Source organism: Micrasema longulum, unplaced genomic scaffold (genome assembly GCF_059751315.1).
Source record: "Micrasema longulum isolate JH-2025_06_02 unplaced genomic scaffold, ASM5975131v1 h1tg000265l, whole genome shotgun sequence".
NCBI classification, from domain to species: Eukaryota; Metazoa; Arthropoda; class Insecta; order Trichoptera; family Brachycentridae; genus Micrasema; species Micrasema longulum.
The window spans coordinates 404550-428699 of NW_028277469.1; the positions used below are offsets into that span (position 1 = coordinate 404550).

A 24150-nucleotide genomic window follows, 5' to 3' on the forward strand; every position below is an offset into this window, starting at 1 on the left:
TTGGGAGAAAATCCAGATTTGTGTGCAGGTACACGAACCAAAAAATATTAGATTGTACATTAAAAAAGATTCTAAGATAGCTTAGTTAATCCATCGCATTATATATCATTAACGCCAATCTATTAGGACTCTCATAAGCCTGTTAATTGGTTTAAAAAGGGATTTAAAAAAGAAAAATAAAGAGGGCAATAATATTTAATATCAGTAAAACATTAAACAAATACGTGTGAACTTTTTCCGTACTAAAAAGCTGAAATTTTTGCTCGTATCAATAAGATACAAAAACAATTTTTCGGGTGTTCTAATAAAATAATGAAAAATATTATTTGAAATCGAATATTGATCATTTAAAGCCCATTCGCATCCAGTAAATCTGCACACTCTACTGTAATAATTGAGCCAGAATAAATAATAAAAATACGTTTCTGGGTCCAAGCCTTTGTAGAATAAAGGGATGTTTTAGAGTTTATTTGTCGTTTGATGTCATGGCTTTTAGGAATCTAGATCAATCACATTCGCAAGTGATTGATCAAATGTATTTATTTTCAAAATCAATTTCAAATCAACGTTCTGCGGTGTTTCGAAAAAATATTTTAGTATCCGTCGAAAATAATAAATACGTCGAGCAATCGGCATATAACCTTTCCAACGCTTATAGAGAAAACCACGGAAAAAAAATACAATTTACTAATAACATTATTTACTTGAAATTTTGATTTGAACTTAGGCACCAAAATAGTAAAGTGACAATGTAATAAATGTCTGATTTAAAGTCTGAGAGATGCGTTTAATATAAAATCGTAGACGATATATGTAAAGATTTAGGGCAAACGAACATTCAAACAAAATATTTTGAGTCATACGTTTTATGAAATATACGTATAAAATAAATTACAAAAGAACCAAACACATTATACAATATATCTAATTTGTGAGAAAATGTCATCATTTTCTTTCCGCACCTAATAGTGTATAGGGTTCTGAATTGGTACACCAATCGCAGTGAATCTTGATCATATATAAAGGATCAGTATTACGTTTTGAATCCTGAACTCCTTGTATTTTAATTCCTTTTTTTAAAATGTTTTTTTATACCTTTTTTATCTCTCTTCTTCCAAACTCATTATCTGATTCCAAATTTCTCGTCCTTTAATATGTATTACTTTTTAAAAGTAAATACGTGCAAGGCAAATTCCAATTAAAAACAGTGGTTATTTTGAAATATATATATTTATTTTGTATATATTTTTGTTTTTTAGTACATATTTTTTTCTTTTGACCAGTCAGTTTTTTGATTGGCTGGAAGATGTTGCTTTTAACAATAAGTCCACCAAAGACTTACTCTAAGTACTTGAAGTTTTTAAAAAAAAGTACTAGGTAATTCAGTAATGGCTCTTTATTTTCAGAGCAATAAAAGCTTATTTATTTTTAAAAAATATATTTTACGATTTATTTTTAACTTTTATAGGCATAACATTTTGCTCTATTACATAGAACAAAAGCAACATAAATTTTTGATTAACAAAAACTTCACTCGCCTGGCAGCCAAGATTGTTTTGTTTGAGAACGGTGGTATGAATCGAAATATTCCTACAAATGTTGATACATTAAATACCAAAAATAAAATTGGCATGCAAAATGTATATCTTATGGAGCGTTTGATCATATAGAACGAACGAAAGACGAAAGAATTGTAAAATAGGTATATATGGCCAGAATAAACGGTAGCGTGAGACGAGGACGATCAAGGAAAACGTGGCATGGTCAGATAAACCAAAATCTTAAGTCTTGTCACGTCAAAAGCAGGCAAAACCAACGGGCATATATGACAAGATTTATGCATGTTGAAGAAGCTAGAAATATGTGCCAGGTTTGACGTGTGTGGTGGTCCATTCTCTCTGCCTACCACTATGGGGAAATAGCGAGATGGTAATCGTAGTAGTAGAAGATTACTATTTTTTACTTCAAACTGCAGCTGTAGCAAACTTCATGTTTAACAATCCTTAAATTTTGTAGGCATGGGGGATTCTATAAGCACTTTAAGCACGCTTACGCGTGCATTCTGAGCTTTTTGCTTGTTACTTCTCTTTATCGACTTTTACTACTACCATCACGCCATTTCCCCGTAGGGGTAGGCAGAGAGAATGGACCGCCACACACGTCTATCCTGGAATACAATCCTAGCCTCTTCCACATTCATACATCTTGTCATACATGCCCTTCGGTTCTGTCTGCTTTTGACATGACCAGACTTAAGATTTTGGTTTATCTGATCATGCCACGTCTTCCTTGGTCGTCCTCATCTAACGTTGCCGTTCATTTTTGCCATATATACTTGTTTTACCATTCTTTCGTCGTCCATTCGTTCTACGTGACCAAACCATCTCAGAGACCCTTTCTTAATCTTATCAATTATACTTGACTCAGATTTACACTCTCTCCTGATTTCGATTGACTTTTAAATTATGTATATAATATTAATTGTATAATACCAAAGCAAATCTTATCATTATTCTAAGATTAACCTAATAACATATACGTAGATAATTATCTCAACCGTTTCGTTACAAATTTTTCACACAACAGTCCTCATTAGGGTTTTTAAGAAGGTGATCTAGATACTTGCAATGGGTAAGTTTCTCATCCTTGGTCATCGGTCATCCAGGTGAGAATACTGTACCGGACCGCTAAATTAACTTTTTGGTAAGGATATCAATCTACGCCTATCCCTACCTTCACACAGTACATCAATGTCCTAGGCTAGTTCAGGGTTACGAGTTAGGGCCCTTTGGTCCCATTTTGCTTCGGTGGGATCCTAACAACAATAACTCCGCCAAGACATCAAGTGAATTTTGAAAGGGTATAATATATTACCAGACTTCTTCCCTCAGCGAATGAGAAGCCAAATACAAGTAAGTCTATTTTATCATGATAAACATTTACGTCACGGGAACTTTGTTGAAACAGATCGTAGATTGAAAACGATGAAACATTGATAAAATCATTTGTAAAAATATTTTTTTAATAATTGAGATAGGGGGCTGCCTTAATGTACTCCAGAAATAAAAGTGCTTGTAGAATAATTAAATAATAAGTTTTCTTTAATTATGGCATGGCTTATAATGGACACAACTTTAAAAACTGTAATAAGTTGACGTGTATGGGAACTTTTAATTATTAATTTTAAATCAATTATTATTACTTCTTCTGCCAACGTTGTTACAAAATGTCTAAAATTAAATTTATAAGCTTGTGGTTTAACCTAGTACAATTATTTTCTTAACTCCTACGATTTTCTCTCAAAGAATAAACTGTTAGTTAGACCGACCGAAATAAAACTTTTATTATTCTTTTCTAAAAAAAAAAAGGTTCTCTCTGTAGACCGACGAATTTGTTATTTGTACTCAATCACTATTTAAAATCTTCAGAGGAACATAAAAAGCTGCTATAGATAGCACTAACTTTTAAAAACACATTTTTTTCGTTTTTTTATATTCATCCTTTAAATAAACGCTCTATTTTTGTAACAAATACTAAAAGTTTTAATTGATTATTTTTTTATAATAATAATTACTCCGAAAGAGACAATAATACAAAAAAAGGCATCATATTTCAGTACCCATCTTATGTCAAACATGCAAATAGCAAAAAATAATAGTCGGCAATAGTCGGTTTTTGGCGACTGTCCCATGCGAGGAAATTTGGACTTCAGCCATCACGTAAATTGGTCCTCCGGGCCTTGTTTTACGGCCCTACGGGCCTCATTTGATCGGCGTTGCGCCTTGGTTGGTTAGGATCTTAAGCACCTTGAAATATCTCCCATTTTAAAATTTTTAAAAAAATATATTATTTGTGTAGAATGCCGGTCTTACGTCGCTAGACAAATCTTTTAAAATTTGGTTGCTTATATTATTAACGTACCAAAATCTCCTCCATCGTTTATTGTCATTTAAATCTATGTTGTTTGAATATAATTTTTTACTATCATGTCATTTAAAATTAGAATAAGAGAACACATGAACTGTCTCAATAATATCAATTTTTCGGAATTCGCTGAACATATTTCAACAAATAACCATTCATTTACCACAAGCTAAAGAGGTTGCTGACTACTTTCCTTATAGAAATTGGTCGCAGAGAGTCTAAAAGGTTGATGGTGGCTATTGGATGGCCAACACATGTTTTAATTTGAATTGTTAATATATATTTTTAGTTTTTTACTGATTCAATATTTTAAGATACTTTTAATTCGTTTTTCACATATATTCATTTTTTTAATATGACTTTAAATATGTTTCTTACAGTGTATTCGGTTTTTATTTCGCATTTAACTGACTTTTAAAATATTTTTATATACATATTTATATATTTTTAATGTGTTTTACTATATTTATTACTTTGTTTTTACTATGCTTTTGCTTCGTTTTTTTACTACATTTTTACTATATCATCACTACATTTTTTACCATGTTTTTACTCCATTTTTTACTTTGTTTTTCACTTTATCTTCTATATTTTTAACTGTCTCGATATAAAGATTACTGTTTTTTATATATTTTTAACTGTCTTCGAACGGGATAAATAACCCTAGTTAGGCAGTCAAAGCAACTTTGTAAAAATTATAATTTTGTGTATATAATATAATATGATAATGAAAAATAAAAATAAAATATTTGATTTTGAAGATAGAATAGAAATAGTACAAAAAATAGAACTCAACAGTTAAATAAAATAGATTTTCCCGAATCAAAAAAGCCGTCAAACAAAATTTAAATATTATAAATAATCAGTTAAATTTAAGTCGCAGCCCCATTTCTAATATTTTTTATGTCTAACCCCACCATAAACACAATTACCCCCTCCTCTATCATTATCGACACCTTACGACCTTACCTCCTCTATCATTATCGTTAACTGTATATTTTACGTATAAATATTTAGTTATCATATAACCCTAAAGAGGGCAACGTGAGTTGCCGAAACTAGTCGGTTGTGACAATAAAAAAAGTATTTCTGAAAACAGAGTAATTTTATTTATTCCTTTAAAACAGAATAATCTTATCATGTATGTAGATTAAAAACAACATAATACAAAATACTTTTCCGTTTTAATTTAACAATGAACAGTTTACAGTCAAAATTTAATTCGGGGTGACTTTTAATCCGAGCGTATTTTTGTAGCAACAGGGTTCTCGCGAAAATGAGGTTTTATTCTGGTTTCCGGTTCCTTAGCGACGCGACGGTTGGACAAAACCTCCCAAACCCCATCAGAATAACATCTTGTACCCACCTAGCTTGAACCTACTTATCCAGCTTCACAATGGAAGTAATTTAAAAACTTAATGATTAGGATGAAAATCTAATTTATTATTCGATTCCGTAAAAGAATTTAGGATCTGATTTGAATTTAATGGTATCGTATTCAACACAATAATTCAGTTTTAAATTATATCTTTAGTAGACGATTGTCTGTGGTATTTTCTCTATAAACACAACAACGTCTCTATCTGGTTGATTATTCATTTCTAATTTTGTTGCAACAGCTCTCTGGAAAACATTTTTGAGAAGGAAATATGGATATCTATGCATTTACAGGGCTAATGACCTACGATTGGCTGGTTTAAGTGGCCACTTAACACACTACGTAACATTCATCATTCTGCCCATGTTAAAATACCCACATTTCTTCAACTCTTCCATCTCTAGACTATTGTGAACTGACTACCTGGTATAAGAAGAAGTAAAAAAACTGGAAAATTATTTTCAAGCGCTGCCTAGCAGGTGGATTGGTTTAGCCGAATGAATCTCACCCACATGATAAAGGTTTCAGCTCTTTTACTTCACAAGAGAAAACAGATGGAAGAATTGAAGAAATGTGGGTGTTTAAACATGGGAAAAATGGCGAGTAAAAATAACTCCGTACGGAGTAAATCTAGCTTGTCTGCAAACATTTGGACATACTGAAAACATTTTTGGATTATTTATTTGTTTGTTTTTTCCGTTTTAAATTATTCCGTAGGGATTCTTGTACTTGTAATAAAACAATAAATATTTTTTTTATAATAGAATATTCTCTTAAAGTACACCGCCAACACATGTTTCAATAATTTGTCTCACTCCGTTCCATTGAAATATTGCGTATTGTATATTTTTCAACTTATTTTTAAATGTACCTACACTTAAGATTATATTTAGTTTTATATAAATTATCCTTACACTGTATAATATTCACCAGTCTGAAGATGCCCATTAGAGGGTGAAAGCGCTAATTGGTCAAAATTAATAAGTGGAAATGTACCAAGTATTTTTTTAATTAATAACTTATATGTAAATATAAGTTATTACATCATTACAATGGAATTCCATCAAGAATTGTCAATAAATAGTTTAAATGAAATATTAATAATATGTTGTCATGTATTATTTTATAACTTTTCTGCATTCCATTTTTCCATAATCCATTCAGCTTTTATTGATTTCCCAACATTTTTATGTATGATCAAACAATCATGCACTCAAATAGTCATTACATATTTCAAGAATTTTTTTCGTGCTGTAAGAAACGTGTAAATTGTCAAAATTTAAAATTATGTGTTTCTTATTTTTTTTAATAGGTGAATGTAGTTTTTGTCTCCTTGGAGTAAAACACGTAATTGGACAACAAATATGGACAAAACCATTCTTTGTTTTTCAACAGCGAAGTTAGCTACAGTTTACAGTAATACAACAGGCCGTAGATACTCAGGTCGAGAATGCAAGCGCAAAAATAAACCAACCGTTACACGTTTGTTGTTTAACTAAATACCAAACCTAAAATTTGGAACGCTTTTGTTACATCAATAGAGCTAAAGGGCTTCTCTAGTGAATTGGTTGAGAGTGATTTGACCAACTCTCAACCAAATCTATATCTACCTACTCGTCCTTTCCATGTACTAGCGCACTCCACATAACAATAATTCAACGATTTGATTTCATTTGTTTCCTGGTCGTGTAGGAGGGTTCTTTTTGAGATTTAGCAGAATAATTTACTTTCACAAACATTATGGTTCTAAAAATACATCAATTCCTTATATCTAAGATCCCGAATTCCTCAAACAACTCGACGCTGGGGTACCTAAAAGACTTTTTTAAAATTATTTTTAAAATACGTATTTTTTTAATATCTCTTGAACAATTCCCTTCAACAAAATACGTTGCGCCATTTCAAATTTCCGCCGGCTATTTTTTTAATGTATTAATTTATCAACGCCATTGTCAATTTTTATTTGTCATATATTGGTAATGTGAAATTTGGTGGATCAGTGGTTACTTTAACTAACCTATGACATATCATACGCTCTCTGAATGCCTATACTTCATGATCGATACGTAAAAAGGTTATATCATTGCTTAAATACATATCGATACTGCATCTCTTTACAATATTTTTTCGCTATATTTTACTTTTACACAAAGACAACAATCGTTTTACTAAAATTCTCCGTTTAGCATCAAAAAAATAAACACGAATAATTACAACAAGAGGCACTCATGCCGAAGATAATGGAATCTGTGTCACAACGTTATATTCGTCTGGATGCCTCCAAAAATACTGTTTTACTTAAGCTGAAAATATTTTGCTTTAGACGAATAAAATTTGAGTCTATACAAGTCCAATCTTTCGTATTAAAATTCCAACCCGTCAACGTTAATTATTTGAAATATTTAAAAAAGTATTTTTTTAATTTAGAAGTCCCATCTTATATTTAAAAATTAACACATTTCCAACGGGGGTTGTTTTAAAACAACTTGCAAATTAAATAGGTACTGACCCTATTTACTTGTGGCTTTTTAAGAACTGATTTATTGATCTTTTCCAGATTTTTTTTTTGTTTTATACAGTAAAGTAAGATAAAACATTTAAGTTTGTAAGTGAAAATTCTTGATGGAAGTTCATTGTAATTTATTATATAAATAAAACACGAGTGATACTTTAATCCACAAATTTGGAATATCCAGTGACCGGTTTCATCGCTTTCGCGACATCTTCGAGACTGGTATCTTTATTAAAAAGTTAAATGTATTTTTACAGAACAGAGGTAAGGATACATAATTCAAAGTTATATGTAAGTAAATTATATATATATATACATAGACCTCAGTGATTTTGAATAATTTCTTTGTCTATTACACCCTGATAAATAATATATATCAATTAATTGCTATATGAGATAAGAGAACGGACGCAGCAAACTCCGGCGACAACTGTCACCAAGGGGAGGCGATACGGTTGGCTTGGTCATGTATTGCGGATGCCTCCTGAGAGCCTTAACCACGCTTGCCTATTCTACAAGGCATCAGGATCTCGACGTCCTGGACGTCCACTGCTGACTGTTCGTAGGCAGTTTATATCAGAACTTCGTGACGAGAACATAACTTGGGGGGACGCAAAGGAGTAGGCAGCCAATAGAGATGCATGGAGGCTGTTTGTGGATACCATATGCTCCAACTAGAGAGTGGACATGGAATAATGATGATGATAATGTTATAAAATATAATCCATCAAATAATTATTGTTGTATCTGAATATTTTAAGCTCCTATTATGTAAGTAGAAATAAGTTCTCATGAATTATCTTTATTTCTATAGTAGTTTTGCCAAATAAGTTTTCATTATTTATTTTTCTTGTAAAATATGTATTTTCAAGGTTTTGGATGTTTTTCTCAATAATGCATATTATTATTGCGATTTTCGTTTTAGTGCAAATTATACTACTACTACCATCACGCCATTTCTCCGTAGGGGTAGGCAGAGAGAATGGACCGCCACACGCGTCTATCCTGGCATACAATCCTAGCCTCTTCCACATTCATACATCTTGTCATACATGCCCTTCGGTTTTGTCTGCTTTTGACATGACCAGACTTAAGATTTTGGTTTATCTGATCATGCCACGTCTTCCTTGGTTGTCCTCGTCTAACGTTGCCGTTCATTTTTGCCATACATACTTGTTTTACCATTCTCTCGTCGTCCATTCGTTCTACGTGACCAAACCATCTCAGAGACCCTTTCTTAATCTTATCAATTATACTTGTCTCAGATTTACACTCTCGCCTGATTTCATTATTCGTAACCCTTGTTGTTATTTTAATTTTAAGATCTATTATGGTCTTTGTATTTTAAAGTTGTTTAATGTTTATCTGTTTTTTCTGTCTTGTCTGTAATATTGTTTTGCTCCCATTTGACATCTGTCAATACAATATTTCTGGCTAGTATTACCAAGAATATTATAATATAATATTATAATAATATAATATATAATATTATGTTTTATTATTTAAACTTCTACTGAATATGCTGTATAATTTATAGGTTATTTTTTAAAATATAAATCTTGTATAATTTTTACTAGTAAATGTTGACACTGAGTGTGGAGAGTGACTTACACTGTTTTAGTTGTTTATTTATGATGGTTTATATAATTTTAAATACGAGGACATGAGAAAGAAATATAAAAATAAAAACATAGGATATATAAAGAAAAAACATAAAACAATAATACATTCATACTAATTAAAATTTAATGTTGTTTTTACACGTGTTCAAAAAATTTCTTTAGATTGACTTTAAATTTATTTATTGATATATTATTTTTAATAGTTTTTAGTTCATTGGGAAGATTATTGTAATTTTTTACACCTTTGGAGACAAAGCTATTTTGACCATGACTTGTTTGGAATTTAGGAATTTTTTATATTATGTTGGCATCTGAGTTTGTTTATTTCTATAGTATTAATAAATATTTGGAAGATGCTTGTGAATAAATTAAAATGCACTAAATGTAAATAACATAAGCAATAGACAATAGACGCCATATTTAATATTATGTTGTTTCTGTTTGTATATTGTTCATAAAATTTTGGTTTTTAACTTTATTATTTTTTTTTTTTTTAATTTTGTGGAATAAAACTATATGAGAATTTTTATATTATAATTGATAAATTTTGTAATCTGAAATCAGTGTCCGCTTCGATCCTTATCTGTATACTCGTTTGTAATCGCCGCCTATCGATTTCGTCATAAAAACGCATCGCAAAATAAAAAATCTACACTAATCATTTAAAATAAACCATCGCCAAAATATATATTTGATAATAAATAATATTAAAATCTTAATTTAACAAACGAAAATTTACTGTGACACAGAATACGAAGATATTACAGTGTGAACAATATTTTGAGTTTGTCCAAATTTTTGTAGATAAGGACTGAATTCAACTCCCTGGGGAGCTGTTAATATTAACATATTACAACAGAGATGAAGAACATTTTAGAGAAGGTAATATAGAAGTCTAGCCTTCTACAGAGCTTATGACCTGTCATTGGCTTGTTTAAGTGGCCACTTTACACACTGTGTAACATTCACCATTCTGCCGGTATTTTTTTCAGCTTCAGTACTGCAGAGCAGCGTTTATTTTATAATTAAAAAATACATGTAAGTCTAAAGACTTTTCGGTGGGACACATTTTTTTTTTTATGACAGGCTTATATTACATTTATTTTATTTATATTTTACAGATTTATTTATAAACAGGCACTAAAAAGTATCTAGAAGATATTTCTTCAGTTCTTTTTTTTTCATTTGAAGATATTTCATGTTAATGATGGTTTGTGGGATCATTGAACAATCTTGGAACAACGCAATTTAATGTTCGCTCTCCGAAGTAATTTGTAATTCTCCATTTGAACATCTATATCCCTTCAATTCTTTCATCTGTTGATGTTTGTGAAGTTAAAGAGCTGAGACCTTTATTTATGCGGGTGAGATTCATCTAATTGAATTATTTCACCTATATACTAGGCAAAGCCTGAAAATCTTATTTTTAAAATTTCTATACTGCTTCATGGACCAGGTAGATTTATCAACAATATTTTGAGTTTGTCCAAATTTTTGTAGATGCTATATTACCTTCTCTAAAATGTTCTTAATCTCTGTTGTAATATGTTAATATTACAGTGTGAAGTTTGCCGCTTTTGCAGTTCATCAAGAGGAATTCGAAAAGTCACAGAAAAGTCAACAGGCTGTTCTGTCACAATTTCGTTTCGTAATTTTCGTGTCGTTCGTCATATATCCATCTCACTCTAACGCAATCAAAATCGTTTTTCGCTCTCGTTCCCTCTCATACGATACGAATGAATTTACGAAACGAATTAGTTTCAGAATAAGGCCACTGTCTATTCACTCCATTCTCTGTTTATCCATTTGCACTGTGTCATTTCTAAAATTTTATAAAACCTACTGTCGTGAACCAGCAAACGCTTCGCCAGTCCTTTTCTTCGCCAGTATTGAATGGAATAATGGCTTACCTCTTCGTTCTTATTCTCAAAGCAACCACGTAATTCCCACCCACAATTTATTATTTTCTCATCTCTAACACACATAGTATCCATACGGCTCAACATTGGAATCTTCTCCCATCCTCTATTTAAAGATGTTTCTAGAATATCTCTTTTAAATCACGCCCGAAGAAACTTCTCCATTCTCTCCCTTATTCTATATTTTCCTCTTTCTTTATTCCCTTGTCCCATTGAAGACTAGTATTGATTTAAATAATATATATTTAAATACTGCTTTTTTTATTTTTGTATCCATGTATTATGTTTTTTTTTTCTTCTCTCAAATACGTTTTGAAAATTTAATCACATAAATAACACCAAATATTTTGTCGGTTGGTTGGAAGAAATTGCCATTTGGTAATAAGCCTGCCAATGTACAAAAGTTAAACAAATAAAATATAAAATAAACAAAGGAATACGGCTTACCTAAGGCATATTCGCAGACCGGTCCCAGAATCATATGTACACAGTTGTACGCGTAACTGTCTATTGCTGAAATGAGGGCGTATGATGCGTCACATTTATCGTCTTGGGGAAGCCATTTAAAGTTCACATTATCTGGTATCAGCCCAAGTCTTCTAATCTCCATTTCAGCCAAGTCTAAGGCTGGCAACACCTGAAAAATATACATTAATAGCTCAGTTAATCGTTAGAAATTTTCTTGATTTACAATAGAACATAGTTATGCAGAAAGCAGCCAGGCATACAAAAGTGAAACTGAGATAATAGCACCTTTATGAAACGAGTGAACAATCAAATCTATAAAACAGTTGGAATGTTTTTGGCTTTAACAAATGATAAACTATGAATAGATGATTTTTGTTTATATTACAAACACGAATCTAATCTAATGGACCAGTTTTAACGATTTTTACAGCACCATCAGATTTTTCCATTGCCGTGGGTTTTTTTTTGTAGATTGAGAAATGCCGTTTTTGTGATAGACCCTATTGTCAGAAGGTTATTATTACAGTTCTTTCTGCGAAACCGTTCTGGATGTTTTTAGCAGAACATAAAATTGACCTTACTGCACCCAAAAACACAAAAATCCCATTTTTGTAAAATTGTGGACTGGCTGCTTTCTGCATAACTACGTTCAATTATTATAGCTCAGTTAAATCCACTGAAAAATAATCATTTTAATGTTTGAATTATTTTAAAATTGTAAAAATTATCAGTAGTATTGTAAAATACTTTATTTATGTACCTTTGTATTTATTTATCCATTTATTGAACGTCTTATGTCAATTATTATTTTTTCTAAATCGTAAAACTAATACGAAATCACCATCATCATTCCATGCTTTTTACAGCTCCTGTAGCTCAATCACAAATAACTATCGACGTGCTAATAAACGACGTGATAACAATTTATAACCATGGTTGTTTATCGTATTCGCGATCACAATGCAATATCCGTGAACACTTAATATTAAATGTCAAAATATTTACGTTTCGCGACGTTATAATCCTGCTGCGCAATCATATATTTGAATTTCACCGGTTTATATATGGAAAATATTCCAAAACTTCTATTTTTTTAAATTTATTTATTATTTATCACGCTATTTTTTGCATTAAGCCGGCGGTTAACAAGCTAAATGTCAGGAAAAGCAATTGTCAAAGTAATTGTAATTTAATTTTACTTTTTTGTATCAGATACTCCTTACTATCTTGCAAATGCAATATATTGTATTATTTTTTATAGTAAACGCCAATTTTTCACCAATAAACTGTATTTATTTACGAGGAAAACAGAAATCAAACTGACACGAGCGTTGACTTAGAGATTACATAGGCGTTGTTTTATGACTGCGATAACTTAAGCATGCTCATTATCAATGTTTGTGATAAAATAATAAATAAACTTATCAATGAAACTTCTTGGTTCAATTTTACTTCTTATTATTTTCATCAACGAGCGCTTTCGCTTAAGTAGGCATCTTCAAGACTGATCATTGATAAGTTTATTTATTTATTTTTTATAACAAGGTTTTTTCATAACCAAGAAGTTTCATTGATAAGTTTATTTATAATTTTATCATAATCATTAACTGTGGAGTTTTATCTAGAAATATCAAGAAAAAGCATCAATATAATATTAATTATTGTTCATTTTGATCGCTCAAATGCTTAACATGTTTTTGAACACGTCGATAGTTATTTGTGATTGAGCTACTGGAGTGATCGAGCGTTTACCACAGATCTTACGCGTGATTTGAAAAAGTTTCCGTGCGTCATTTCTTCGAGCAGCTTGTTCCGCAGTTGCAATTATTGAGTCTAGATGACGGCGTTTATCCAGTCTTACAGAACGTTTAACTAACTATCCTGGTGCCTATAGTCATTTCTAAAAGTGTCCACTTAGTTAAGACCATCTTCACTACCCTTAAGTGCTTTAAGTTTGGCGCGTTCCTCTATTTTCTCCTATGTACTATCTGAAATCCCAACGGCTCTTCTCCCCTGTTTTGGGCCGAGAGTATCATTCGCGGAAGAAACAGGTGCTAATCTGAGATTTCCCCACTCCGCTTCAATAAGGTCTATAGTGGAAGGTTGGTCGTCAATCATCAGTCTTTCGCCGAGGAGGTCTTGGAAGACGTTTGAGCTGTAGCCAGATCTTCGCAACGACTAACTCGTGGTCACTATAAATGTCGGCCCCTCTATAGGTCCTGACATTTAGAAGTTCTTTTCGATTAGTGCGACCATCAAGTATGTGATCTAGCTGCACTTTTGTTCTTCCATCGGAAGAAGTCCAAGTATATTTATGGATTGAATTACGGGGAAATGGGGTTCCGCCAATGACAAGATCGCAGATGAATACGAAATACTTGTGTAAAAACAAAATTTAACAAAAATAAAAATGTCTCAAAACAGTAGCAAATATATATTTGAAAAAAATAATAAACAATAATACCTGGAACTAAAGCATATCGAGCCATAATCGGCAGAACAACGTTAGCGACATTTTAGGCGAATTGCGTTTTTTTAAGGAAAAGTGTTTCTTATTACCCCCTGCACAAATGTAAAAAACACCATAGCTCTATAAAATTCGCCTGTCACATTTAGGAATATTTATTTTTATTTATTTTATTAATTAAAAAAAAAACAACAGGCATTATAACAAAAAAAAATACAATATTTACAAATAAACCAAAATTATAGGCCAATTATTGTTTTCTATGTATTACTACTCCGCATCATTTCAAATATAAAATATCTTGACATTTTATTTGTAAGTTAAACAAAACAACGTAACCGTAACGTAAAAAAAAACCAATGCTCGCACCACTGTCAGAGTTATAGGCAAAACAGCGTTTCCGCCACTATCTTAAAAGCGAAAGGTATTCAAACTATTTGGCTATCATTTCAGTATTGGCAGTAACCAACTATTATAAATCCCATTAACCGAATTATTAAAAAAAATATATATGGAACAAAAATTTTAAAAAAACATTCTCCTGCACAATTTACTATTTGTCGCGTACGTTGTTCTGCCGATTATGGCTCGATATATAAAATAGCAGAAAACCTAACCATAAACACTTTATGAAAAAATATTAGAGTGACTGTTGAGGCAATGAATCATATTTTGTCCTTTCATAATAAAGAAATCAGGGCGATAGAATTTGTATTTTAATTTGGGAATTAAAGGATTAATGAAATCAATCTACACATCCATGTTTGTTTAATAATCTTTGTAACCTTTTTACCCGGCTCCATAGCTGAGGGTTATGTGAGTTTCTTGCGTAGTTTAAACTTTGCGAATCGACCGAAAAAGCAATAATTTATAATGTTATACAGTTCGGGGTTTGATTTCCGATATGATTGATATGAAATATTTATTTAAAAGGGTGTTTTCACACTAGAATATTTCATGTCCCGAAACTGGTACCTGAATCGTAAGACTGATCATCTTACCTTGATGTAACAAGAATAATCAATATATTCATTTATTTTTATTTTTTATTTATTCATATTTTTCGCTTACAAACTATAAAGTAATAATAAAAATAATGTGACCTCACTGGGGTTTCCCGTGCCGAGGACACTTAACAATTTAGTTTTTATTTTATTACATTTGAGAATAAACAAAGAAGACTCACTTAAAAAACAAACATAATTAACAAATATTCAGACAGTTTTAAAAACAAGGTATTTATATATACATCTATATTATTTATATTATTTATACACACAATGAAAACAACAAAAACCTAACATAAGCCATACAGTTGTGAAGCAGTTGATTCAGCATTGGTATGGGCGAATGAGACAATCCATTTTACTTCTACCTAGCTCCACTATCCATTTTTTTATAGCCTTTTTAAACATTTTCTCATTACTAATTGCTTTAATAGATAGTGGAAGTAGGTTATAGATTTTAATTGAATAATACTCAAAATCCCTTTGTCTGAAAGTGGTATTAGTTTGTATTTGTTTAAGTTGTTTATGTGTTGAGGATCTAGTGATTATATTATTTTTATGTGATGTATTGTGGGGTTATGTCTTTCATTTGAGTAAGAGTAGTGTTTGAATCTATAAGTGAGTATTGTTTTAGCGTATAATTGTTTTGGTGTCATAAGTTGTGATTTATGGAATATTTCTTCAGTAGATGTCTGTATCGGGACTCTGAGTATTATTTTAATGATGGATTTTTGTGCAACCAATACACTATTTAAAACTGTGTCACTCGCACCACCCCAACCGATTATACCGTACTCCAAAATTGATTGGCACAATGCAAAATAAATCTTTAAAAGTTCCTGTACATTAATTATATTTCGCATTGTTTTGAATAAATACGTTAATTTCTTAAGCTTATTAGTAACATTTTCAATCTGCTGTTTCCACTTTAAATTTATATCAATAATAACTCCTAAGTATTTGATATTGTCATATTTTTCAAACTTTTTGTACATAATGTTATTTGTACATTTGCGGGCTTATTGGTGTACCAATGAAGTGCCCTATGCACAATTAGGTGCGAGTAGGGAATGATGATGATAATAGTTACAACTCATAGGTATAATTATTGTTATGAAAATTTCAATCTTTTTTTCACATAACAAAATTATATTATTATTTCACAATTGATTTTGTCTGTCGACGTTGCATTTTTTTTACCATGAATGATATTATTTAAAAATATATATTTTTTGGCAAATGCAGGGTTCCCCAAATTAATACATTCGAAGTATTTGATTCAACCCCTTCTGGGCTACGAGCGACATGTCTCGCACGTACTTTGTGGCGTAAAAATATAATATACGCCACAAAGTACACGCATTTTTTTTGTGGAGGACACTATAGGCCTGACATTTTGGATATGAAAATATTGAAAGATAATATTACCTACAAAAATATATCAATTTACCAAAATAAGATATTTATGAATTTTATGTAAAAGTTTTCCTCACATTTTTCTCTACTGAGTTTAAATTTTTGTCAACAGTTTCCTAAAATAAAATTTGAACAAAAATGTACGTACAAATAGTTTAAAATATGATTAATAATTTCTTTTTTTTTTTTTTTTTTTCATGGGACAACCCGCTAAAGCTCTATTTTAGAATCTTGTTAGCATGTTGGAAAGAATAGATATGGAAGGAATTTATGAATAATTCACCACAACACCCAGACCGATTGAGAAAAAATCTTTCTTGGATTTCTTCTTGCAACTGGCGGGAATCGAACCCGTGACGCCAGTTTCACAGTTGACTGTCGAACCAACTGCACATTTAAATAGCAATTGGGCTAATAAATAGATAAAACTACATAAATACATTAAAACAAAATTCTAACATAAATTAAAATCGGTACTATTTGAAAAAAATATTTAATATAAAACATTTAATATAAAAAATGTGTATCAAACTATTTTTAAATATGTACAAATGTGATATCATTACTAGATCACATATAAGAATATGTTTATGCGTGTACTATTTTAAGATATTTTTGTTTTTAAAACAAATTTTAAAAATAGTATTATTCATTTGACTTTAAATTTACCAGATCTCTAAAGGGCTCTTCACATTCTAAGATATTCCTCTACTCAGAAATATTTCCACGAAAATTGTCTGAATTTATATTTTTCACTCAACTCGTATTTTTTGACCAATCTAACAATTATGCTTTAAGTTCATAAAAAAAAGCTTTTAGTAAATTACTTCGTTCGCAATTTCATTACGACGATCAATTTATTGTTAATTTGCCTTCAAAAGAAAGCCGATGTAACTACCTGTATTTTCAGTAAACAAGTCCTTTCAAACTCTTAAAAAAGGTTTTTTAATTAAAATATATTTAGGCGGAAAATTAATGAAAACAAATCAAATGTTTGATTGGCTAAAATTGACATTATTTATTATTAATTTTTAATTCTATGTCCAGGCGGATGATAAATACAGTTCTGTGTGTAAAATCAGAGAAAATCTCACCTAAGGCGTAAGACATGATCACCTTACCTTCTTACTATAGATAATCAAAATACGTTGCATTTGGTGTTTTGATGCAGTATCGTATGCGTCATCGGGTGCGGGTGGTCTGTCTCGTAGTCTAATAATTAACGCGTGTCCCTATCACGCAAGAGGTCTAGCATTCGATTCTTGGTTGTCATGAAATATTGATTTGAAACGGTGTTTTTACACTTGAATATTCAATTCTCCCTGGATTGACACCTGATGCGTAAAGCTGATTATTTTGCATTATATTTTTATGATAAAAATAAATTATTAAGATACGCTGCGGTCGATTACGAATACCATGCACTATAGATGGGCGTTTTGGTTATATAAAGGAAGTAGCAGTGACAGTCACCGTTACACAAATTAAACTGTTTTGTGGAAGTGTTTTAAAATAACAGCTTAGAGCAACGTGGGCAAATATCTGCTAGAAGCATCTGCTAAAACAGTTTTTCAAAAATGGATCAAAATGACATTTAAAAAAAAAAGTTTCTTTTTAAGTTTTTTTATAAATATTTTTTTTGAGATACGATTTCAATTGATTCGGAAGAATAGCGGTTTTAAAATAACATTTTCAATTTTTTTACTATCTCTACTATGCGTCTTTAAGTGTGAAAAGGGAATGATGATGAAAAGAGCAAATTAATAATGCATTAAAATGTTTTTTACTTACAGTACTCAGTGAAGCCTTCGTTGTGGTATTTTTAGACAGGATTACTGCTGCTCTTATTTCACAATATCCTGTTGCATTGCACAAGGATTCGCAGGACCTTTCTTCATTTTGTTCTCTGCAATATCCTGCAGATCCTCCGAGGCAGTTCATCATCAAGACACAGAAAAACAAACACCAGCACAAACTTGACAAACGCAACGAAGTATCGAACAATTCAACACTGTTTCGATAACTCATTTTCGAATCGAAACATGGCACATTTTCACTACTCATTTTTGCTTTAATTATGTTTAAATTACTTTTTCTTTTATTTGATAATTCTCTTTCTTTAATAAGTCTGTCATTTTTAGTTCGAATTAAACTCACTGGCTCAATACACTTTATGAACAATGAATTATATATTAATGTTTATAACAATAATAATATATTGTCCAATATTTTTTTTTTTTTTTTATTGTTTATATATATTTCAATGGGTTATCAGTTTTATCGTTTTTGTATAATGTTAGCACCAATCCTAAAAATTTGGTAATCTTAGATTAAAAATGATAAATTTGTCTTCCGTTAATCATTAAAAATCACCTTTGTAACTTTGTTGATCATAAAATCGCACCTGCGTCAGCATTGCGATTCTGAACGCTCTATAGGGGGAAAGAGATAGCATTGCTGGCTCGTAAAGAACGTAATTGCGTGCTAGCCACGCTTTTTCTACTCCCTAGAGAGCGTTCATAATCGTCCTGCTGTAGATAATAGTTTTTTTGCTGTAGATATATATTCCAGAATATATTTTCCGTCCGCGTAACTAACGGCATGTTTCTTACAAATACTTATGTGACCTTCGAAGCAAAAATGACAATATTTAATTTATTGTTTACTCAAACTCAAGAAATAATTGTGACACAATATCAGGTTATGGTCCTGTGGCTAGTGTAGCGGACTCACGAATCAGAGGTCTACGGTTCGAATCCGCTTCTACCTCAGCTTGATTCCCATTTTCTAATAGTGAGTTATTGACTACTCGTTAAAAATGACCCCAAAAAGTTTAATCTTTCCGTAAATCAGAGGAACGCGTATATATTGTTTATTGTTTCAGCATTTACTTTGTGGAAAAACATTTTGAATTTATTAAGAATAAAACACTGTAAATTTACTACACAAGAGGTCAATACATCAACGCACATATTTCTATGAAAAAAAGCAATTATAATTATGCCATTGTGTTTTCTGAAAACATTTCAAACTAGATAGCGCAAGTGAGTGAAATTTAAGTTGTGTCTTTGTTTTGCGAATGAATGTGTGTACATTGTCTAGTATACATACTTGGGTACTATTTATTTATTTATTTATTCACACTCTTTATCAAAATACAATTCCATGTTCACTTTGCCCAGCTAACAAGGGTACATACCCCGTTCCAAGCTAGGCAATTACATTTTAATCTATTATAATAGTTAACAAATTAATATAGAGCACAGACAAACAAAATATAAACTTATTCGGATACACATTTTGATTCATATACATACAGACATACACATATATACACACATATTTATAAATATACACATATATACACATGTACATACACACATACGTACATACACCCATGCGCATACACATACATACATTCATAAAAACATAGACAATTTATTGATGCGAAACTTCATGGTTGTCATCTATAAATATTATTTTTTTTAATTATTCCTTATTTTTTATATTTTATTTTTGACATCCAGTAAGGTTCTCCAATCCGTGGCATGCATCAACTTTTCTGACTCCCTACGACCAATGTCATGAAAGAGCGAGGTCAACACCTTCCGTACATTGACAACACTCCCGTCTTTCCACGATTCTGGCAAAAGGTTATGGACCTTTTTGCCTACGTTATAGTATTGTCTCGATGCCAGAACAGTGTTGACCCCTTCACTTAGTATCAGATCCCTATTAGAGTATCTTGTATTATGGTTGTGGTTGACGCTTGGGTAAATGTCTCTCTTTATGTGTGTAACCACTACCGTTCTCAATATATACTGTTGAATAATATTCAGTACTCTGAATTCTTTGAAGAGCAAGTCACTAGGATAACGAAATGTTTTTTTTTTAAATGACTCGGATTAAAGATTTCTGTGCAATTGCTACAGGCTCAAGGGCGGTTTTTGTGCAAGCTCCCCAACCAATTAGACCGTAAGTCAACACAGAATTTGCCAGTGCATGGTATAGGTGTTTCAAGTCCGGGACTTTAAGTATATTTCTAAGTGGGATGAAAAAATGTATTAAGCGCTTAATTTTTGCAGTTATAGTTTCAATTTGTTCATTCCATCTCAAATACTGGTCTATAATTATTCCAAGATATTTTATACTTTGAACACTACTCAGTTTTTTGCAGTTGCAATTTACCATCACTGAGCAAGTATGTAGTTGAAGTTCGTGAATTTCATTAGGTTGCCCGGCGAAAGTTGCACTAAAACGTATGAACTTTGTTTTATCCGAATTTAAAGTCAACAGGTTTTCGTCTAGCCATTTTTTAATATAACTTAAGTCATTACTTGCTTTTTTATGAGTTTCTGACTAAGTTGATGCGCTATAAATTATAGCTGTATCATCTGCAAATGAAATGATTTGTCCAAGTGATGGCTTGTTACAAAGTTCGTTAAAATATATCAAGAACAGCAGTGGTCCCGAAGTGCTCCCTTGTGGAACACCAAATGAGAGCTGAGCAGGTTCGCTTAAGTCACTACCCACTTTCACCTTTTGAAATCTTCCGCTTACATAGCTGTTTAACCATTTATATAACTGCCCTTGGATTCCTATATTATGTAACCTTTTAAATAGAATTTTATGTGAAATAGTGTCAAAAGCTTTAGCCAGGTCCAGAAAAATAGCCAAGCATTTTCCCCTATTGTCTAGATGTTTAGCTATTGTTTCAGTACTCATGCCTGTCCGAAATCCATATTGGTTTTCTGAGAGTAAATTATTTTTTTCTAAGTAGTTATTAAGTTTTAGTTTGACAATTTTTTCAATAATTTTAGAAACAGTATTGAGCAAGGAGATTGGTCTGTAGTTTTTAATACGTTTACTGTCACCATTTTTATAAATTGGTATTACAGTCGATTCTTTCAAATGTTTCGGAAAAATTCCTATATTAAAACTAAGATTAAATATAAATGCTAATGGTTTTGCTATATTTGTTTTAATTGATTTTATATCAATTGAATTTATTTTATCTGGACCCGTAGCTGTGCTCAGTTTCAAGGAGTCTATAGTTTTTATTATTTTAATAGGTGTTGTTTCTAATTTCTTCAACTTTATGTGCTGAAGCAAGAGATGGTATATTATAAGCCAGGGTGTCTTCCTTAGATTTGAATTCACTAAGAATATTTTGGGCTAAAGTGTTTCCAACATAAATAAAATAGTTATTTGCATGGTTTTCTATCGATTTAGAGTCTGATATTGAAGTTGTGTTATTTATGTCAATACTGTCTATTTGGGTAGTTTTCGATTTTGAAGTTCTTGTAATTTCCCTCACTATTTTTCACATCCGTGCAGGGTCGCAGTTACTATTTTCTTGTACCAAACCAATAAAATAAAATAAAGATTTTTATAATTCAAGTTGAAACATATTCAATAGAAAATTAAGAAAAAAAAAGAAGATAAAGATATATAAAAATATAAATGAATGTATTGGTATATAAATTACCTTAAATCAATACTATTACTTAATGAGAAAAGGAAAAAAGAAAGGGGGAGAGATTAAGGAAGATAAAGGAGATGTTTTTTCAGACGTGATTTAAACAAAGGCGTTGACATTTACAGGGCGTATATCCAGTCATTGGCTGGCTTTAGTGGTCACTTTTCATACATTTACCATTCTGTTTATTTCCAACATTTACATTTCCTCAACTCTTCCATCTGTTTACTTTGAAGTACCCTGTAAATAGTGAGTTATTTACAACTCGTTGAAAATTGCCCTCAAAATTAAATATTTGGGTAAATCATAAGAACGCAAATATTTCTTTAAAAAAAAATTTTTTTTAAATGCCTAGATTTCTATATTGCCTTTCCTAAAAAGTTCTCCATCTCTGTTGTTAAACGTTAATCATATTAACTACCTAGGGGGTGAAATTCAGTTTTCGTCTACAAAAATTTGGACATACTCAAAATTTTATATCTTTTGTTATGAACATCAATTTGGCGGAGTTTTTATAAAGAAATATTAAACATACCTTTTCAAGGCGTGTTTTAAAACATTAATGCACCTCTTTTGCACAACCTACATTTTTCAAACTCAAAGTGCCACCATTAGGGTCATTTAACTTCGTTCTCAGCTTCACCGCAAGCTTTTCTAGTTAGTTCTCGAAGCTTTTATGTAGATTGCGACATGTTGTCAAAGCTAGACTTTCATAGTAAAGTTATAAGTAGATTTTAGATCTCCTACGACCAACCGTGTTTCATTATAAAATAAATTAAATGTAAATTACACCACCGTAGTATTTTTATTCAGATTGATTACAAAAATAATGGTTAAATGCAAAAAGAAAAATGTTTACAATCTACCATATTCAAAAAAAAATTCAATTCCATATTGCTTACTTGTTCATCCTCTTTTAGAATATGCATCCGTGATCTGGTCTCCCTTCTATGTAGGCGGATAAATCATATCGAATCGACGCAACATCGTTTGCTAAGAAAAGTAGCATGGATGATTGGCCTCGAGACTACATTTACGGAGAAATAGAGTCAATATTTAAAATCTTAAGTCTACAAATACGTAAAAATAGCATTGACTCCATATTTATGTTTTATTTACTGAATGGCTTAATTAAGGTACCATTTTTTTTTTCATTTAAATTATTTATTGACAATTTTTGATGGAATTTCATTGTAATGATGTAATAACTTATATTTACATTTAAGTTATTAATTTAAAAAATACTTGGTAGACTTCCACTTATTTATTTTGACCAATTAGTGCTCTCACCCTCTAATGGGCATCTTCAGACTGGTGAATATTATACAGTGTAAGGATAATTTATATAAAACTAAATATTATCTTAAGTGTTGGTACATTTAAAAATAAGTTGAAAATATATACAATACGCAATATTTCAACGAAACAGAGTAAGACAATTTATTGAAATGTGTGTTGGCGGTGTATTTTAAGAGAAGATTCTATTAAATGAAAAATATTTATTGTTTTATTACAATGTACAGGGTCCAACTAAGGGGGCTAATAAGGGTGAGTTTTGAATTATATCTGCTGATTTATTAAAATTCTATCGCTATTGATTTTTATCCTATTATTTCTAAAATTTCCAATCTATCTAACTTTTGACATTTAGGTCCTACATGTAAAATTTTTATATTTTTTGATTTGTCAAAATTATGTTTTAATTCATTTAAATGTGATGCATACTTTGATATGTCGTTATTTAATATATGTGAAGCTAAATTTTCTTTCAGCCTATTTTTAATTGCTCTCCCGCTTTGTCCTAAATATGAACCAGGACAAGTACATGTTAATTCGTATATTCCGCTATTTTCAAATTTGTCGACCTGATCTTTATTATTAATTAATGTTTGGCCCAAAGATGTTTTATTATAAAATGACACTAAACGATTATGTTTTTGTAAAACTTGTTTTATTTT

General features: G+C 30.9%; 1 protein-coding gene across 1 annotated transcript in view; it reads right to left on the reverse strand.

The window, feature by feature from the left end:
* The window catches only part of LOC148283055 (uncharacterized), a 120036-nt gene extending 101382 nt beyond the window's left edge, over positions 1-18654 (reverse strand). The window contains exons 1-2 of the mRNA XM_088224133.1: positions 18505-18654; positions 11803-11992 (exon numbers count right to left, since the gene is read on the reverse strand). Of these exons, the coding sequence (XP_088080259.1) occupies positions 11803-11992; positions 18505-18654 (340 nt within the window). The remainder of the gene's footprint in view (positions 1-11802; positions 11993-18504) is intronic.
* Positions 18655-24150: the final 5496 nt, after the last annotated feature.